Below are 18,201 nucleotides of genomic sequence, written 5' to 3' on the forward strand. Positions count from 1 at the left end.
TGGATGAATGGGTGGGTGGGTGGATAGATGGATGGATGGGTGGGTGATGGATGGGTGGGTGGGTGGGTAAATGGATGGATGGATGGATGGATGAATGGGTGGGTGGGTGGGTGGATGGATGGATAGGTGGGTGGGTGGATGGATACATGAACAGATGGATAGGACAGTGTGGCAAAGGCTCTACTGCTGAGTCCCAGTGGCTTCCTACAGTTCTTCACCCTCCCTGAGCCTCAGTCTATCCATCTCTTGGTAAGGTCACGCTTCCTCTTGTGACACAGGGACTCACATTAGGGCCTTTGCGTTCTCTACATTGCTAGGAGGGGCATGAGCTGGTTGTCTATTCCCGTATAATAAAGAACAGACTGAAACAACAAACCTTTACTATCTCTTAGTTTCCAAAGGTCAGGATGCAGGTACAGCCTAGCAGGTGGTTCTGGCTCGGGTTCCCTCACAAGGTTGTGGTCAGAATGTCAGCATGGGCTGCAGCATCATTCAAAGGCCCAACTGAGGCTGGGGAAGCCACTTCCAAGGTGGCTACCTCACACAGCTACAGGCAGGAGGCCTCTGTTCCTCACCTCATGGCCTCTCCACGGGGCTGCTTGAGTGCCCTGAAAGCATGGCAGCTGCTTCCCCACATGTGTAATCTAAGTGTGCAAGGAGGTAGCTGCAATGCCTTTTAGAGCCCAGTCTTGAAGTCCAGCACCCCCTCTTCCAGCATATTCTGTTCATTAGCGGTGAGGCAGTAAAAAAAAGCTCAGCTGTGTTCAAGTGGGGAGAATGAGGCTCCACCTCTTGAAGGGAGGAGGGTTAAAGAATGTGTGGCCAGGCCGGGCGCGGTGGCTCAAGCCTGTAATCCCAGCACTTTGGGAGGCCGAGGCGGGTGGATCACGAGGTCAGGAGATCGAGACTATCCTGGCTAACATGGTGAAACCCCGTCTCTACTAAAAATACAAAAAGCTAGCCAGGCGTGGTGGCGGGCGCCTGTAGTCTCAGCTACTTGGGAGGCTGAGGCGGGAGAATGGCGTGAACCCGGGAGGCGGAGCTTGCAGTGAGCCGAGATCACGCCACTGCACTCCAGCCTGGGAGACACAGCGAGACTCCGTCTCAAAAAAAAAAAAAAAAAGAATGTGTGGCCATATTTTAAAACCATCGCAGAGATTGACAATTGGACAATCTCCCTCCAAATGTCAAACGCAGGTGCCCTTTGATGCAGCTAGGCCCGCAGTGTTTGCAGCACAGGCTGTCACCATGTGAAGACCATTGCTGTGTTGTTTCTAAGGGCCGAATGCAGGCCGCAGCCCAGTGTCCATCCAGACAGGTCTGGGTGCTCTGCAGCCTGGATGGGAGGACAAGTGGACAGAGAGTGAGAAAGCTCTTTATGGAATATTGTGGAATTATCTCTAGGATATATTGTTAAATGAAAAAAGTCAGGAGCGCAACAGTGAGTGTAGCCGATGATCTTCTGATCAAGGAAGGAGGAAAGGGAGTGTGTGTTCCTGTGCGCTGGTGTTTGCATCAAGGGACTCTGGGAGGAAACACCGGAAGCTCCTCTAGTCTTCCCAGTGGGGCTGGGGAGGGATCGTGGCAGGGATGGGAGGGGCAGTATTCTCACTGACTTGTAATAGAGTCTTGAGCTTCGGAGCCACATGAATACACAATCTGTGCATACAAAAGACCCAACAAAAAGAAATGTAAGATAGCCATCAAACCTGCGGCTGAGGCAGCCAGGTGACCTCCAAACCCTTCGGGGTCCCCCAGACCGGCTGAGCTGCCCGCTGACCTCTGGGAGGAGCTCACCCATCTCCCGGTGGCCCTTGGTGGCTTCCTGGTGCCCTGAGGTTGCAGCCGGCTCTGCCCGGGAGCTGCTCCCTCCCACCTGCTCCTCCCGGGGCTCTTGGCCCAGAGTCAGGCACCACATCAGTCCTGACATGCTTTCCATTTTCTTTGCAGCCAAGAAATTCTCATTCCTCAGGAAGTTGTGCGGTGACCCAGCTGAGGGGCCCCCGACTCCCCAGGTATGTAGAGGCAGCAGCCTGCGCCGAGGCTGGCCAGAGATGCTCTGGTCTTGATGGTCCTGAGGCCCCCTCCACCCCCACCCGCCCGGCCTTCCTCTCCCTCTCAGGACAGTAATCGGGCCTGCCCACTGCCTCCCGAGAGCCATCTCCTGGGGCCTGCTGGGCAGGGCTTCCAGCCACAGCTCTGAGCCAGCAGGTGGGCGTGTCACCTGATGTTCCTCATGGCAGCCGCTGAGCCAGCAGGCCTCACTCCTTCCCTTGATAAATCAGACCAACTCCTTTCCTTGACAAAGGCCACTGGGCACAGCTGTGTTCTCAACACTCCTCTCCACATCCAGGACTCAGTAAAAGCCACCTCCTCCAGGAAGCCTTTCTGATGTTCCATCTGGGCTGAGGCCCCCGCTCTGAGCCCCCTCCTCCTCCATCACCTCCTGGAGGACTCTGGCCATGGGTAGGAGGTCTGACATGTGGGACTGGGCTTCATGTGGGGCCTGGCTGTTGCTGTTCCTACCCCCTGCAGCCTGGCCCCAGTGGGTGTCTGAGCCGTGCAGGACACGGCTAAGCCCAGTGCAGGGCAGGAGATGTGCAGGGCTAGGAGCCAGCCCTCCCAGGAGGACCCCGCCTACACTGGCTGAGGCCTTGAGTGGGTTCCCCACCTCTCTGTGCCTGGATTCCTCACCCATAAATCCAGGGCGACAATCACAGATCACCTCTGAGCCACCATGAGCATGAGGGAGGCAGTTCAGGAAGGTGCTCAGATGCCCGGCGTCATTTATTCACTCAACAAACCTCACCTGTGAATCCTGGCCCCAAGGACTCCCAGGCCTTTGCCCCCTGGCAGTGAAGCCCAGAAGAGGGAAAGGGACACTCCTCCTGGGGTCATGGGACAGGAGGTACCTCAGTGGTGGTGGCAGAGGAGGAAGGGGCACCCAGGCCCCCCACCCGGCATGACTCTTCTTGGTGCTGTGATGTGGAGCTTGCAGGCTGGGACCTCGCCCACCCTGGAGACCTTGGCCCAAATTGGGCAGGACCCTCCTCCCCCGGTGCAGGCAGTCCCCGGGCACAGCAGGAAGAGCCGGCTGGAAGCGTAGGTACCAGTCTCGTGCTGGGGACAGAGGGCCTGCGACCCTCTGCATTAGGAGTTCCCAGGCAGCTGTAGTGTGGGAACTTCTGGAGGGGCGTGAGATACCACCAGCTCAAGCCGGTGGGAGGGTCCTGTGACTGCAGGAGGCAGCCCCCCGACTCCACAGAGGCAGCAGGGTCTCTGAGAGCGCTCCAGGCCTGAGGCCTGTCCCTTCAGCTCCCAGCTGCTCTGCTGTTGGCTGTGTGACCCTGGCCAAGTCATCTGCCTCTCTGGGCCTGCCATGAGGACCCAGGGGTCAGTGGCAAGGATGATGCCCACAAGGGCTGAGTCCTTCCTCGCTTCCCTGTGTAAAGGATGCCCGGTCCCTGCTGGGCAGGTCAGAAGGGGACCCCACACCTAGCGGCCTGCGCACCGCATGGCCACAGCCCATGGTTCGGGTCTGAGTCCTGTCCACACAGAGGACAGTCCTGTATATCATGACATGAGAACAGACATGATCAGCGTGAAGCGAGCCCTGGGTGAGCAAGGGGCCAGGCTCCTCTGGGTGGGCGGCCCCTGCTACATCTGGCATGTGCCAGAATGGGAGCCAGAACCGTCCAGAGGCTGGGGGCTTCCCGGAGCAGGGTCTGGAGGTTACCCTGTGAGACCTGGTGGCAGGGAAACCCTGGCTGATAGCAGGGGAGGCTCTGCTCAGAACCAGCCGCCCAGGCCTGGAGAAGGTTCAGGTTGAGCCTCTGCTGCCTCAGTTCCCTACGTCCTGCAACGCAGCCTCCTGCCGCAAGGCCCTCCCCATGGCAGGTGTAGGCATCCGCCTGGGCCCTCCTGGACGCTCCCAGGATCCTGCCCTGGGGCAGTTCCTGCAGGCCCGGAGCTTGTGCCCCACACAGGGGCCTGTCCTCTCCACAGCCTGGCCAAGGACTGCTCTGAGGCTGTAAGCGGCCTTCTCACACCCCAGAAAGCTCCCCACTGCCTCCCCCTCCACTCGCTCTCTACGCTCCACCGCCCCTCTTCTCCCTGAGATGGGGAAGGATCCCTGCTCCATCTGGCGGGATGCCCTCTCCCTTCCTGCTTCTCCTAGGGGCCGAGCCGAGCATCCTTTCTAAGCTCGGAGTTTCTGTGATGGCTGCACGTAGCATCTTCTGCTTCCGGCCCAGCCACGCTCGCATGGAGAGCCTGGAAGCTCCCCGCCTAGGCGAGGGCCGCCCAGCCCCTCCACCCCACTCACCCCTGACCTTTCCTTCCAGGCTCCACTCAGGACCATGAGCGCAGGCTTCCCTGGGGCCCACCGAGGGCTGAGGATGGCCGTCCAGCCCACTACCCGGGGCCCCACTCGGACAGCTGCATCGTCCTAGCGCCAGGACGGAGGGGCCATGCCTGGCGAGCGCCCCCGAGGAGCGCCACCCCCCACCATGACTGGAGACCTGCAGCCCTGCCAAGTTGCCAGCAGCCTGGGGCGCTCCTCCCAGCCCCCACTGGAGGACAACACCCCAGCCAGCAGGACCACCAAGGATGCCAGGGAGGCTGGCGGCCGGGCCCAGGCCATGGAGCTCCCTGAGGTCCAGCCAAGGCAGGCCAGGGATGGGGAGCCCAAGCCCCCACCCCTGAGAGGCCAGGCCCTGAGCAGCACCCCTGGGAATGGGGGCAGCCCCCAGACCCCGCCAGGGAGAAGCCCCTTGCAGGCTCCCTCAAGGCTGGCGGGCAGGGCAGAGGGCAGCCCCCCGCAGTGCTACAGTCTGAGCATCGCCAGCTCGAGGACCAAGCCCATCCTGGACGAGACAACAGAGAACCCACAGCTGGAGGCTGCCCAGCTCCCTGAGGCGGAGGCCCCCCGAGCCCTTGGGACTGGACCTCCACTCAGGCCGGGCCTCCCAAGGACTGAGGCCCAGTCCACCGCCGAAGAGCTTGGCTTCCACAGGTGCTTCCAGGAGACACCCTCCAGCTTTACCTCCACCAACTATACCTCACCAAGCGCCACCCCCAGACCCCCAGCCCCGGGGCCCCCCGAGAGCAGGGGCACCAGCCCCCTCCGGCCCGGTTCCTATCCCGAATTCCAGGCCAGTGGGGCCGACTCCTGGCCTCCCGCTGCTGAGAACAGCTTCCCAGGTGCTAATTTCGGGGCTCCCCCCGCCGAGCCGGAGCCCATTCCCAAAGGCAGCAGGCCCGGCGGCAGCCCCAGGGGAGTTTCCTTCCAGTTCCCCTTCCCGGCACTGCATGGGGCCAGCACAAAACCCTTCCCTGCGGATGTGGCTGGGCACGCATTCACCGATGGGCCACTGGTGTTTGCCTTCCACCAGCCCCAGGGAGCGTGGCCGGAGGAGGCCGTGGGCACAGGCCCTGCCTACCCGCTGCCCACCCAGCCTGCGCCCTCACCCCTACCCTGCTACCAGGGCCAGGCAGGTGGCCTCAACCCCCACAGCAACCTCAGTGGTGCCCTCTCTCCCCCTGGAGCTGCTCACTCGGCCCCGAGACCCTTCTCCGACAGTTTGCACAAGAGCCTGACCAAAATCCTTCCCGAAAGACCACCTTCAGCCCAGGATGGGCTGGGGAGTACAAGAGGGCCCCCTAGCTCCCTACCCCAGAGGCACTTTCCAGGGCAGGCATACGGAGCCAGCGGGGTGGACACCAGCCCGGGGCCTCTGGACACTGAGCTGGCTGCCCCAGGGCCCCCACCTGCCAGGCTGCCCCAGCTGTGGGATCCCACAGCAGCCCCCTACCCCACACCTCCCAGGGGCCCCCTGGCTGCCACCAGGAGTGTGTTCTTTAACAGCCAGCCCAGCCCAGGCCAGCGGCTCTGCCTGCCCCAGAGTGCCCCCCTGCCTTGGTCCCAGGTGCTCCCGACCACTGGGCCAAGCCCCCATGGAATGGAGATGCTGAGCCGGCTGCCTTTCCCCGCGGGGGCCCCCGAGTGGCAGGGGAGCAGCCAAGGAGCCCTGGGCACTGCTGGCAAGACACCGGGACCCGGGGAGAAGCTGCCAGCCGTGAGAAGCAGCCCAGGCGGCTCCCCGGTGCTGTTCACCTACAACGGAATGACAGACCCTGGAGCCCAGCCCCTGTTCTTCGGGGTGGCCCAGCCCCAGGTTTCACCCCACGGGACACCCAGCCTGCCCCCACCCAGGGTGGTGGGAGCCTCCCCCAGCGAGTCCCCGCTGCCGTCACCGGCCACCAACACGGCCGGCAGCACCTGCTCTTCCCTGTCGCCGATGTCCAGCAGCCCCGCCAACCCCAGCTCAGAGGAAAGCCAGCTCCCCAGCTCACTGGGGCCCCCGGCCTTCTTCCACCCACCCACTCACCCCCAGGAGACGGGCAGCCCCTTCCCGTCCCCGGAGCCCCCCCACTCCCTCCCCACCCACTACCAGCCAGAGCCAGCCAAGGCCTTTCCTTTTCCCGCAGATGGGCTGGGAGCCGAGGGTGCCTTCCAGTGCCTGGAGGAGACCCCATTCCCCCAGGAGGGCCCCGAGGTGGGCCGGGCAGGGCTGCAGGGCTTCCCCCGCGCGCCGCCCCCGTACCCCACACACCACTTCTCCCTCAGCAGTGCCAGCCTGGACCAGCTGGACGTGCTGCTGACCTGCAGGCAGTGCGACCGCAACTACAGCAGCCTGGCGGCCTTCCTGGCACATCGGCAGTTCTGCGGCCTGCTCCTGGCCAGGGCCAAGGATGGCCACCAGCGGTCCCCAGGCCCCCCTGGGCTCCCCTCGCCCACCGCTGCCCCCAAAGTCCCCGACGACGCACATCCCGTCCTGCTCAACCACACGAAGACCTTCCTGTTGGCCGGGGACGCCCAGGCAGAGGGTAAAGACGACCCGCTGAGGACGGGCTTCTTGCCCAGCCTGGCCGCCACCCCATTCCCGCTCCCCGCCTCGGACCTGGATATGGAAGACGACGCCAAGCTGGACAGCCTCATCACCGAGGCGCTCAACGGCATGGAGTACCAGTCAGACAACCCCGAGATCGACAGCAGCTTCATCGACGTCTTTGCGGACGAGGAGCCTTCCGGGCCCAGAGGTCCCAGCACTGGACAGCCCCCCAAGACCAAGGCGGGGGTGACTCCGGAGAACAAAGCTCCGCCCCCGCTCCCAGCAGCCACACCGGACCCCCAAGCCCCCTGCCCTGGGGACAGGGGCGGCCCAGCCCGGGGCAGGCCCAAAACGCGTTCCCTGGGTCTGGCCCCCATCGAGGCGGATGCGCCCAGCCAGGGCAGGCAGCAGAGGAGAGGGAAGCAGTTGAAGCTGTTCCGGAAGGATCTGGGCACGGCCAGCGCAGCAGAGGGGTCGGGCGGGGGCAGCAGAGCCTCCGGCCTGAGGCCCAGGAGGAAGGGCAGTCTCGGGGAGCAGCCCCCACCCCGCCCCCGGGGCCTTAGAACTCAGGGCCCCGAAGGCCGTGCAGACCCCGCCCGCCAGTCTCGGGGAGCCGCCGCCCTCCCCGAGGAGACCCGGAGCTCCCAGCGCCTCCGGCTGCCCCCCAAGAAGGACCCCAGGAAGAGGAAGGCTCGGGGCGGCACCTGGGGCAAGGAGCTCATCCTGAAAATCGTGCAGCAGAAGAACAAGCGCTACCGGCGGCTGGGGCTGGGGCGGCAGGCGGGCAGGCGCAGCTCGCTGGCGGCGGAGAGGCCCCAGCCCGGTGCCGAGGACCGCAGGCTCCGCGAGTACGACTACGCCTCGGAGTCCGAGGAGGACGAGCCGCCTCCGCAGCGGGGCCCCGGCTTCAGAGGCCGGCGGTGCCGAGGAGAGAAGAGGAAGGAAGTGGACTCGACCCCGGGTCCCAGAGAGGATGGAGAGCAGCAGATACCCCGGAAGGCAGTGAGGCAGGAAGCCGGCGGGGACAGAGCCCCCCCGAACCCCGAGGAGCCAGGCAGGCCTCGCCCAGGCCTGGGCAGGAGCCCTCAGGCCCATGGCCCATCTCGAAGCCTGGAGCCGGGAGTGGCCGCCAGGGAGAGAGGCCCCAAGTGTGCTGATCGCCCCTCAGTGGCCCCCAAGGATCCCCTGCAGGTCCCCACCAACACCGAGACCCCAGAGGAAACCCCCCCATCGCTGGACTTGCCCCAGGAGGCCAAGGAGCCTGAAATTGCCAAAGAGTCACCCCCAGACACCGCAGAATTCACAGAGCCTTTGCGTTCTCCTCCAGCCGCCTGTGTGGGAGAAAGCCGCCGTCTCCTGACGCCAGAGCAGCCGCAGCTCAGCAGACATGACGCCGGCACCCCCAAGTTATCCGGAAGCCTCGCCAACACAGTGCCCCACGGAAGCTCACCAACGCCAGGCGTGGGCAGCCTGCTGGGTGGTCCTGGGTGCACACAGGCCCCTGTCTCCCACAACAGCGAGGACCCCCCTGCCCACCAGCCTGGAGAATTTCTGGCACCCATGGCTAACCCCTCAAGTACCGCCTGCCCCAAACCCAGTGTTCTGTCTTCAAAGATCTCCAGTTTGGGCTGTGACCCTGCTGGTTTTAACGGAGACCCCTTGGGGGTTCCGGTTGCCAAAAAGGGGCCTCAGTCCTACAGCAGCCCCCACAGTGAGTTGTTCCTTGGACCCAAAGACCTGGCTGGCTGTTTCCTGGAAGAACTGCACCCCAAGCCCTCAGCCACAGATGCCCCGCCGGCCAGCAGCTCCTGCCTTTGCCAGGATGGCCAGGATGCCGGTTCCCTCGAGCCACAGCTGCCTAAGAGGCCACCTGGCATGGCTGAAACGGACCCAGGCAGAGCCACGTCGCCACTGACCTTGGAGTCCACATCCCTTTTCCCAGACCTGCCGGTGGATAGATTTGACCCACCCCTCTATGGCAGCCTGTCTGCAAACAGGGACCCCCAGCTGCCATTCGCATGTGCCGACCCTCCCCAGAAGACACCACCGTTAGATCCACCGTACCCCTCTTTTTTGCTGCTTGAGGAAGTATCCCCGATGCTGCCTAGCCATTTTCCTGATCTCTCGGGGGGAAAGGTGCTCAGTAAGATGTGTCCCCCTGAACGGAGAGTGGCTCCCGGTGCCCCACCTTTGCCTGGGAAGGGGAGCGGATGTAATGTCGCTCTTATGAGTCACCTGTCCGAGGACGAACTGGAGATCCAGAAATTGGTCACCGAGTTAGAAAGTCAGCTGCAAAGAAGCAAAGAAACGCATGGGGCCCCGAGAGAGCTTGGAGAAGCTGAGCCTGTGGGCCGGGTGGAGCTGGACACAGGCACAGAGCCACCCTCCCAACCGCACACGTGCCAGGCCACTGCGCCCCACAGGGACACGTTCTCAGCAGCTGACCTCAGGGGCGTTGGGGAATCTACCGCACATCGAGAGGGTGCGGAAACGGCTGTGGCCACCGTGGAAGGGGTTCAGGGGAGGCCCGGGGGGACGTGGCCCTGCCCAGCCTCCTTCCATCCGGGAGAGGCAACCCTTCTCCCCTGTGCCCAGGAAGACCTGGTTTCTGGGGCTCCTTTCAGCCCCAAGGGAGCCAACTTCCATTTTCAGCCGGTGCAAAAAGCCAGAGCCTCCAAGACTGGACTCTCCCAGGCAGAAGGAAACAGCGGGGTCCCCCCAGATATCTGCCTGCCTGACCCCAGCAAACAGCCGGGGCCACAGCTGGATGCCGGGAGCTTAGCAAAGTGCAGCCCCGCCCAGGAACTTTCATTTCCTAAGAATAAGGAGGCCGCCGGCTCACAAGAAAGTGAAGACTCCCTGTGGCCGCTTCCCTGTGAACAGAGAGGAGGGTTCCTCCCAGAACCCAGCACAGCAGACCAGCCCCACCGAGAGACTCCTGCTCCAGAAGCTTTTGGCAGCCCTGCTGTCCATCTGGCCCCTGACTTGGCATTTCAGGGTGACGGGGCTCCACCTCTGGATGCCACCTGGCCTTTTGGTGCCAGTCACAGCCATACTGCCCAGGGACATTCTGCAGGCAAAGCAGGTGGGCGCTGCTACCCGACGGCAGGGAGGCCTGACTTTGAGGATAGTGAGTTTGCACCGGCAGGGGCCTCCTCACTGACTGCCCCCCGTGGCAGGGAGGCTTGGTTGGTCCCTGTGCCAAGTCCTGCTTGTGTGTCCAACACCCACCCCAGCAGGAGGTCCCAGGACCCAGCTTCGAGCCCCCTACGTCAGCTCCCGCTCCCAGGGCCCGGAGCGGCTGAGAGTGCAGATGGCATCCTGGGCTTGCAGGAGCCGACACCTGCTGCCCAGAGCCCTCGGCGAGTGAACCTCTCAGGTCGCAAAGGGGGCACTGTAGAAGGAGGGAAGGTGGCCTGTGGCCCTGCCCAGGGCTCTCCAGGGGGTGTGCAGGTGACAACTCTCCCTGCAGTGACCAGACGTCAGCTGGGGCTGGAGGCAGATGGACATCAAGGCTTGCTTGGCCAGGCTGAGAAAACCCAGGGCCAAGGCAGAGGCAACCAGCTTCAGCCAGAGAACGGGGGGAGCCCAGGGGGGATGGATAACCACGCCTCAGTCAGTGCCAGTCCCAAAACAGTGCTGGCCAGCCCCGCCGAGGGTGCAGTCCTGCTGGAGAAGCACAAGGGAAGCAGGGCAGCCACGAGCCTTCAGGAGGACACCCAGCCCACCCCAAGCCCCCCATCCCCTGATAGGGAGTCCCTAGCGCTGGTCTTAACAGCAGCCTACACCCAAAATGGATCTGAGGGCCGGACTCCAGAGAGGGCGTCCAGCGCTGGCCTGAACAAGCCACTGCTGGCCGAAGGGGATAACCCAACACCCTCTGTTGGGGACCTGACCGCCTGCGCCCCCTCACCCACTTCAGCCACCCCCATGCCCTGCAGCCTCGGGCCCCTCCCCCGTGAAGACCCACCCACCTCGCCTTCCAGTGCCACCAAGGCCCGAGGTGGGCTGGGGGGGCAGCTGCCAGTATCTCCATCCTGCAGGGACCCTCCCGGCCCCCAGCACCTGCTGGCCTGTTCTCCTGACTGGGCACCTCTGGAAGAGGCAAATGGTGTTCAAGCCACGACAGATACTGGAGCTGGGGATCCCCCAGTGGTTCCCCTGTCTTTGACAACAAGCCCCTGTGATCCCAAGGAAGCCCTGGCTCATTGCCTTCTCCAGGGTGAGGGCAGCCCCCTGGAAGACCCTTCCTCCTGGCATCCTGGCTCCGTCAGTGCCATAACCTGCAGTCGCGGCAGGGACAGCCCCAAAGATAGCACTTTAAGAATTCCAGAGGATTCCAGAAAAGAGAAGCTGCAGGAGTCTCCTGGCCAAGCCACCTCTCCTCCTCTGGCGGGGGCTGTCTCCCCCTGCGTGGCCATCAGGGCTGCTGGCCTGTCGAGCACTCCCACCGAAGATGAGGCACAGGCAGGCAGGGGGCTCCCAGGGCCAGACCTCCAGAACAGGGGAGCCCCGCCCCACACCAACCCTGACAGGATGCCCAGGGGCCACTCCTCGTATTCTCCAAGCAATACTGCCCGCCTCAGCCACAGGGAGGACCAGGTTGTCCCAGCTGTGCCCACTGAGCCTCCCACACTACAGGGTACAGGGCCAGACTCCCCCACCTGCCTGGAAGCTGAGGTGGGGAGCAGCAGCAAGGAGCCAGAGGACCCAGGGACCCCTGAGGCCGGGCGCTCTGGTGTTACCAAGATGCCCAGGGTCACCTGCCCTTCCACAGGACTCTCCTTGGACAGAACCACAGCTCCAAGCAGCACAGCCAGTGACTTCCAGTCTGACTCCCCCCAAAGTCACAGAAATGCCTCCCACCAGACTCCCCAGGGGGACCCCCTCAGCCCCCAAGACCTCAAACAGAGGCCTCGTGGCTATAAAAAGAAGCCTGCGTCTACAGAGAATGGCCACTGGAAGGGCCAAGCTCCACACGGACCTGTGACCTGTGAGGTCTGCGCAGCCTCCTTCCGCTCCAGGCCGGGCCTGAGCCGGCACAAGGCCAGGAAGCACCGGCCACACCCGGGAGCCCCCGCGGAGGCAAGCCCAGCGGCCTTACCTGCTCAGCAGCCTCTGGAGCCCCTAGCCCAAAAGTGCCAGTCCCCCAGGAAGAAAAGCCACAAGGTGCCTGGGAAGGAGAGACCAAATCACTCACGGGGAGACCCCAGCCACGTGGCCCAGCCACCGCCTGCCCAGAGCCCAAAGGAGGTTCTCAGAACACAGGGGAACACGGGCTCCCCACATAGCCAACAGCTGCAGCCTCCAAGCCCCACTGAGCATGGGGTGAATGTGAAGGCTCCGGCCTCCAAGCCCAGATCAGACCAGGCCAGGGAAGATGAGCTCCATCCCAAACAGGTAGAGAAAAGAGAAGGCCGGAGGTGGCGCCGAGAACCCACTGTGGACTCCCCCAGCCACTCAGAGGGGAAGTCAAATAAGAAAAGGGGAAAGCCAAGAGGTAGAAGGCTCCGGGAGGAGAGCGCTCGTCCAGCCTCTTCTGATGCGATTTCAGATGGGCGTGGCTCCAGACCATCCCCTGCAACGGCCAGTTACGCAGCCCCTCTGGGCCACTGCCTCTCTGTGGAAGGAGGGCCTGAGACTGACAGGGAGCAGCCACCTCGCTTGGCCACGCCGGGGCCTGGGGTGATGGAGGGTGCAGCGGAGACCGACCTGGAGGCTCTGTGTGCAGGGGAGACTGGGGTCCAGAAGCCACCTGGAGATCAGATGCTGCGTCCAGGGAGGATGGATGGTGCAGCTCTGGGGGAACAGCCAGCTGGGCAGAAGGGAGCCTCGGCAAGGGGGCTCTGGGGACCGAGAGAGACCAAGGCGTTGGGTGTGTGCAAAGAGTCTGGGAGCGAGCCTGCGGAGGACAGCAGTGGGGCCCACAGCAGATCAGAGGAAGGCGTCTGGGAGGAGCACACGCCCGCCTTGGGCCCCCTGGGTTTTCCTGAGACTTCCGGTTCTCCAGCGGATGGCACTACCAGCAGCTGCCTCCAGGGCCTCCCGGACAACCCAGATGCCCAGGGTGGAGTCCAGGAGCCTGAGGGCCCCACTCCTGATGCCTCCGGCTCCAGTGCTGAGGATCCTCCAAGCTTGTTTGATGATGAGGTCTCTTTCTCCCAGCTCTTCCCTCCGGGTGGCCGCTTGACTCGAAAGAGGAACCCGCGTGTCTATGGGAAGCGCTGTGAGAAGCCGGAGCGCCCGCTGCCAACCCAGCCCAGCTTCGAGGAGGGCGGCGGCCCCACGCTGGGCCCAGCCGGCCTGCCCACGGACCTCAGCGACTCTGGTTCCCTCTGCCTCTGCCATGAGGACCCGTGGGAGGATGAGGATCCCGCAGGTCTGCCCGAGTCCTTCCTCCTGGATGGGTTCCTCAGCAGCAGGGTGCCTGGCATTGACCCCTGGGCTCCCGGCCTCAGCCTGTGGGCCCTGGAGTCCAGCAGGGAAGCCAGTGCAGAGAAGCTGCCCTCTCACTGCCCCGAGGATGATCGGCCCGAGTCCATTCCTGAACTGCACATGGTCCCAGCGGCTTGGCGAGGCCTGGAGCTGCCGGCCCCTGCCGATGACTCCTCCTCTTCTCTCGGAGACGTGAGCCCCGAGCCCCCCAGCCTGGAAAGAGAACGCTGTGACAGTGGGCTTCCCGGGAACGCCCACCTGCTGCAGCTCCGGGCGGCGGACTTTGAGGTGCTCAGCACCAAGTTTGAGATGCAAGACCTGTGCTTTCTGGGACCCTTTGAAGACCCAGTGGGTCTCCCGAGCACCAGCTTCTTAGACTTGGAGGCCACGGCGAGCTCCCAGGGGCCACAGAGCCTAAGGACAGAGGAGGCTGCAGGGGCAGGGAGGGCCCAAGGCAGAGGCCGGCCGGCCAAGGGCAAGCGGGCCTCCTACAAATGCAGGGTGTGCTTCCAGCGCTTCCGCGGCCTGGGCGAACTGGACCTGCACAAGCTGGCCCACATGCCCGCGCCGCCGCCCACCTGCTACATGTGCGTGGAGCGCAGGTTCGGCTCGCGGGAACTGCTGCGGGGGCACCTGCAGGAGAGGCACGCGCAGAGCAAGGCGGGGCCCTGGGCCTGCGGCATGTGTCTGAAGGAGGTGGCCGACGTCTGGATGTACAACGAGCACCTGCGTGAGCACGCCGTGCGCTTCGCCCGCAAGGGGCAGGCGCGGAGGTCCTTGGGGGAGCTGCCCAGAGGCCTGGAGGGCAGCAGCGCCATTGCCCACCTTCTGAACAGCATCATGGAACCCGTGCCCAAACCCCACAGGGGCAAGCGCTCCGTGGGCAAGGCCGCCAGGAGCCCGGGAGACCCGTCGGGGAAAGAGGGAGAAGCCGGGAAAGAGAGCCCCGGAGAGAGGGCGAAACCCCGAGCGCGCAGCACCCCCAGCAACCCCGAGGGGGCGGCGGCACCAGACAGCGCCTCTGCCAACGGCGCCGGCAGCCCTGCGGCCTGCGAGAAGCCCGCTCCGGCCGGCAGCCCGGGCCTCCCCAAGACGACCCCCGGCCCGTCCCCCGACCCCGGGGCCGGCGGGGAGCCCCTCCTGCAAGCCGCCCCGGTGCACGAGGCCTGCAAGGACCCGTCCCGCGACTGCCACCACTGCGGGAAGCGCTTCCCCAAGCCCTTCAAGCTGCAGCGCCACCTGGCGGTGCACAGCCCGCAGCGCGTCTACCTGTGTCCGCGGTGCCCCCGGGTCTACCCCGAGCACGGGGAGCTGCTGGCACACCTGGGCGGGGCGCACGGGCTGCGGGAGCGGCCGGAGCTGCAGCACACGCCGCTGTACGCCTGCGAGCTCTGCGCCACGGTTATGCGCATCATCAAGAAGTCGTTCGCCTGCAGCTCCTGCAACTACACCTTCGCTAAGAAGGAGCAGTTCGACCGCCACATGGACAAGCACCTCAGGAGAGGGCGGCAGCCCTTCACGTTCCGCGGCGTGCGGAGGCCGGGAGCGCCAGGGCAGAAGGCCCGGGCCCTCGAGGGCACACTGCCCAGCAAACGGCGCAAGGTGGCCATGCCCGGCAGTGCCCCCGGGCCCAGCGAGGACCAGCCTCTTCCCCGGGAAGGCAGCCCCATGCTGACAGAGGGCTCCCTCCCAGCCCTGCTCCACCTCTGCCCGGAGGTGGCTCCCAGCACCACGAAGGGATGGCCTGAGACCCCAGAGAGGCCTGTAGACCCCGTGACCCACATGATCAGTGGTTGCGATCTGCCATCCGACCGTGGGGAGTGTCCGCCGCCGTCTCTGTCTCCCTTCCCAGCTGCCTTGGCTGATGGCAGAGGGGAGTGTGCGCTGGACGGAGCCCTGAAGAGTCCAGAGAACGAGGCTTCCCCAGGCAGCCCCAGGCCTCTTCTCCAGCAAGCTCTCCCTCTGGGGGCATCTCTGCCGCGGCCGGGGGCCAGAGGCCAAGATGCGGAGGGAAAGAGGGCTCCTCTCCTGTTCTCAGGGAAACGCAGGGCCCCAGGTGCCCATGGCAGATGTGCCCCTGACCATTTCCAGGAAGATCACACCCTGCTTCAGAAAGAGAAGGAGGTGTCCTCAAGCCACATGGTGTCTGAGGGGGGGCCCGGAGGCCCCTTCCACAAGGGCAGCACCACCAAGCCTTCGGGCTGTCAGAGCTCGTCAAAGGACAGGTCGGCAGCGTCCACCCCCAGCAAAGCACCCAAGATCCCAGTGCACCCAAGGAAGGCGGTGGGGAGCCTGGCACCCGGAGAGCTGGCCCGTGGCACAGAGAATGGGACGAAGCCCGCCACCCCCAAAGCCAAACCAGGCCCCAGCTCCCAGGGCAGTGGAAGCCCTCGCCCCAGCACGAAGATGGGAGGTGGCAGCCAGCCCCAGCCAGCCAGCGGGCAGCTCCAGAGCGAGACAGCCACCACCCCAGCCAAGCCCAGCTTCCCCAGCCGGAGCCCTGCACCAGACAGGCTCCCCCCTCGAGCCCAAGCCAAGAGCTGCACCAAGGGGCCAAGGGAAGCTGGTGAGCAGGGGCCGCGCGGGAGCCCAGGTCCCAAGGAGAAGGGAGAAAACAGTATGAAGAGGAAAAAGGGCCAGGTTCCAGGGCCAGCCAGGAGTGAAAGTGTGGGGGGCTTTGGGAGAGCCCCCTCGGCCCCTGACAAGCCCCCCCGTACCCCTCGGAAGCAGGCAACTCCCAGCCGAGTGCTCCCGACCAAGACCAAGCCCAACAGCCAGAACAAACCCAGGCCACCACCCTCAGAGCAGCGGAAGGCAGAGCCAGGCCACACACACAGGAAGGACAGACTGGGCAAGGCCTTCCCCCAGGGGAGACCCCTGCTCAGGACCCCCAAGAGGGGCAGAGCTGTCCACGGTGCTGAACCTGCCGAGCCGCACACCCACCGGACGGCCGAGGCCCAGAGTGACCTCCTCAGCCAGCTCTTTGGGCAGAGACTAACTGGCTTCAAAATCCCTTTAAAGAAAGATGCTTCTGAGTAATTTCTAGGAGCAAGAGCCTGGGAGCGGAGCTGGGGGTTCCTGTCTGGGCCTGCCTCCTTGGCCAGCTCCAGCTCCCTGAGATGGTTCACTCTGTGGCCACTTGACTTCTTGTGCGACTGCTCAGTTCTTGATGTCAGAGCTGAGGCTGTGACGCTTTGAACAGGGCCCAGGGTAGGCAGCATTCCCTTTCTTGCTGGAAGGCTGCGGGTGAAAGACGGGGCCACTGCAGCCCCTTTGAGATCATACAGCTGTTTTCTTGGTACCAAGTACTTGAAGAGACAGCAGCCCATCCCCCCACCCCCACCCCTGCGCCCTGTTGGCACCGACACCATAGAAGCCAATGTTTGGAGATTTGCGCACCCTCCCGTTCCCCATATGGAGAAGGGAAGTAAGTTGAGGCAGCCGTGGGATGGTGGCAGGTTCCCTCTTAGTCTTGCTGCTGTTGCTGGAATTCCAAAGTGACCTTAGAAACCACGTTGGGGAAGGCAGTGCTCACTACTTAGAAGAGCTGCTTCTGAGCCGCCTGGTCCCCCAAGAGCACAACATGCCTCCTCCCTCTGACCACAGGGTCATGCCTCCTCCCTCTGACTACAGGGTCATGCCTCCTCCCTCTGACCACAGGGTCATGCCAGCCTCCATTTGCGCTGCCAGAGAAAAGCCCATCTCTAGCGCACCTTGACCCCGGGAACTGGGTTCCCGTATGGAACTGGGAAGAAACTGGCCCTGTGCCAGCTCCTGCGGGCCCTCCCCGTTCTCACCCCCCACACCCCAGCCTCCATGGCCGCCCTCTAGAGCCTCCCTGCTGTACGGAGTTCTGGGCTCCACCTATCTGCAATGTTACTCTGAAGTTTCTGGTGCTATTTTCATGTTGTAATGTGAATACAGGCTTCCTTGATTTTTTTTTTTAATGGGGGTATTGGGTGGAACAGACGGAGTCAGGGAGGCCCCACCACGGCTGCATTGAGGGCACGGGCACCCACGTGGTGGCACTCTCCCTGCCTCCCCTGCCAGGCTGCAAGCCCGAGGTCTGTGCTGCCAGACGGGGATGCTCAGGGCTGGGGCCGCAGAGCCGCTGCCCCAGCCAGGGCAGCCTCGTGCACTGACCTGACCCAGGCCCAGGACGCACGTGTCCTCTCAGAGTTGTGCCTGTGAAGGTGGGTCAAAGGGTGGGAGGGCTTCCTTCTCTCCGTAAGTATCTTGAAGATCCATGGTTTGTTTTGCTCTATTGTTTAGTTTTTATCTTGAGTGCAATGTGTATGACAAAAGTTTTTATTTTGATATTTGAAAGAGACCAAATCAGGCCCAGACTGCCTCTCTGGAAGGTGTTATGGGCCGTTCAAAATGCCTCCTGCCTCCGGAGTGTTGTAAACCAAGCACGGAGGGGCCCTGAGGTTGTACTGTAAACATCATAGTGACTTGTCTTTTCAAATATATTCCCACTATTTTCGCAGAAAACCTCCAGCTGTGTGACGTCTGTCCTCCCGCCAGTCGCCCACCCCTCACCTGCACCTCCCTGAGCCTCAGAACTTGGTTCCCAGGGTGTCTGCACCGGCTGCCACTCTCAGGCCACCGTGGGCCAAGTGCCCGGCCAGGGCTGTGGGGCCTTGTGCAGGACCCAGTGATGCAGCCATGGCTGTGTCCTAAGCACACCCCTTCAGCAGGGGGGGCTGGCCCAGGTTTTCCAGAAAGGGGCAAGCCCACCCCAGCCATCCTCGCTGACGCCCCCCCTCACCCTGAGGAAGAACAGAGGGGAGGCTGAGGTGCCCTGGCACTCCTCCCCCACGTCAGAAGCCCAGGGAGTGATGGGGCTGGGCTGAGGGAGGGCCGGTGTGGG

General features: G+C 63.9%; 1 protein-coding gene across 2 annotated transcripts in view; it reads left to right on the forward strand.

Moving 5' to 3' along the window:
• Positions 1 to 17,822, forward strand: part of ZNF469 (zinc finger protein 469) — a 61,851-nt gene extending 44,029 nt beyond the window's left edge. Inside the window, exons 2-4 of one of the 2 annotated variants that reach the window (XM_025371115.1) lie at positions 1,951 to 2,015; positions 4,344 to 7,642; positions 7,733 to 17,822. In XM_025371115.1, the coding sequence (XP_025226900.1) occupies positions 4,470 to 7,642; positions 7,733 to 16,367 (11,808 nt within the window). In that variant the 5' untranslated portion in view covers positions 1,951 to 2,015; positions 4,344 to 4,469 and the 3' untranslated portion in view covers positions 16,368 to 17,822. Of the gene's footprint in view, positions 1 to 1,950; positions 2,016 to 4,343 lie in introns of both variants that reach the window. The other variant, XM_025371114.1, reaches the window with a different exon arrangement.
• Positions 17,823 to 18,201: the final 379 nt, after the last annotated feature.

This window comes from Theropithecus gelada, chromosome 20 (genome assembly GCF_003255815.1).
Source record: "Theropithecus gelada isolate Dixy chromosome 20, Tgel_1.0, whole genome shotgun sequence".
NCBI lineage: Eukaryota > Metazoa > Chordata > Mammalia > Primates > Cercopithecidae > Theropithecus > Theropithecus gelada.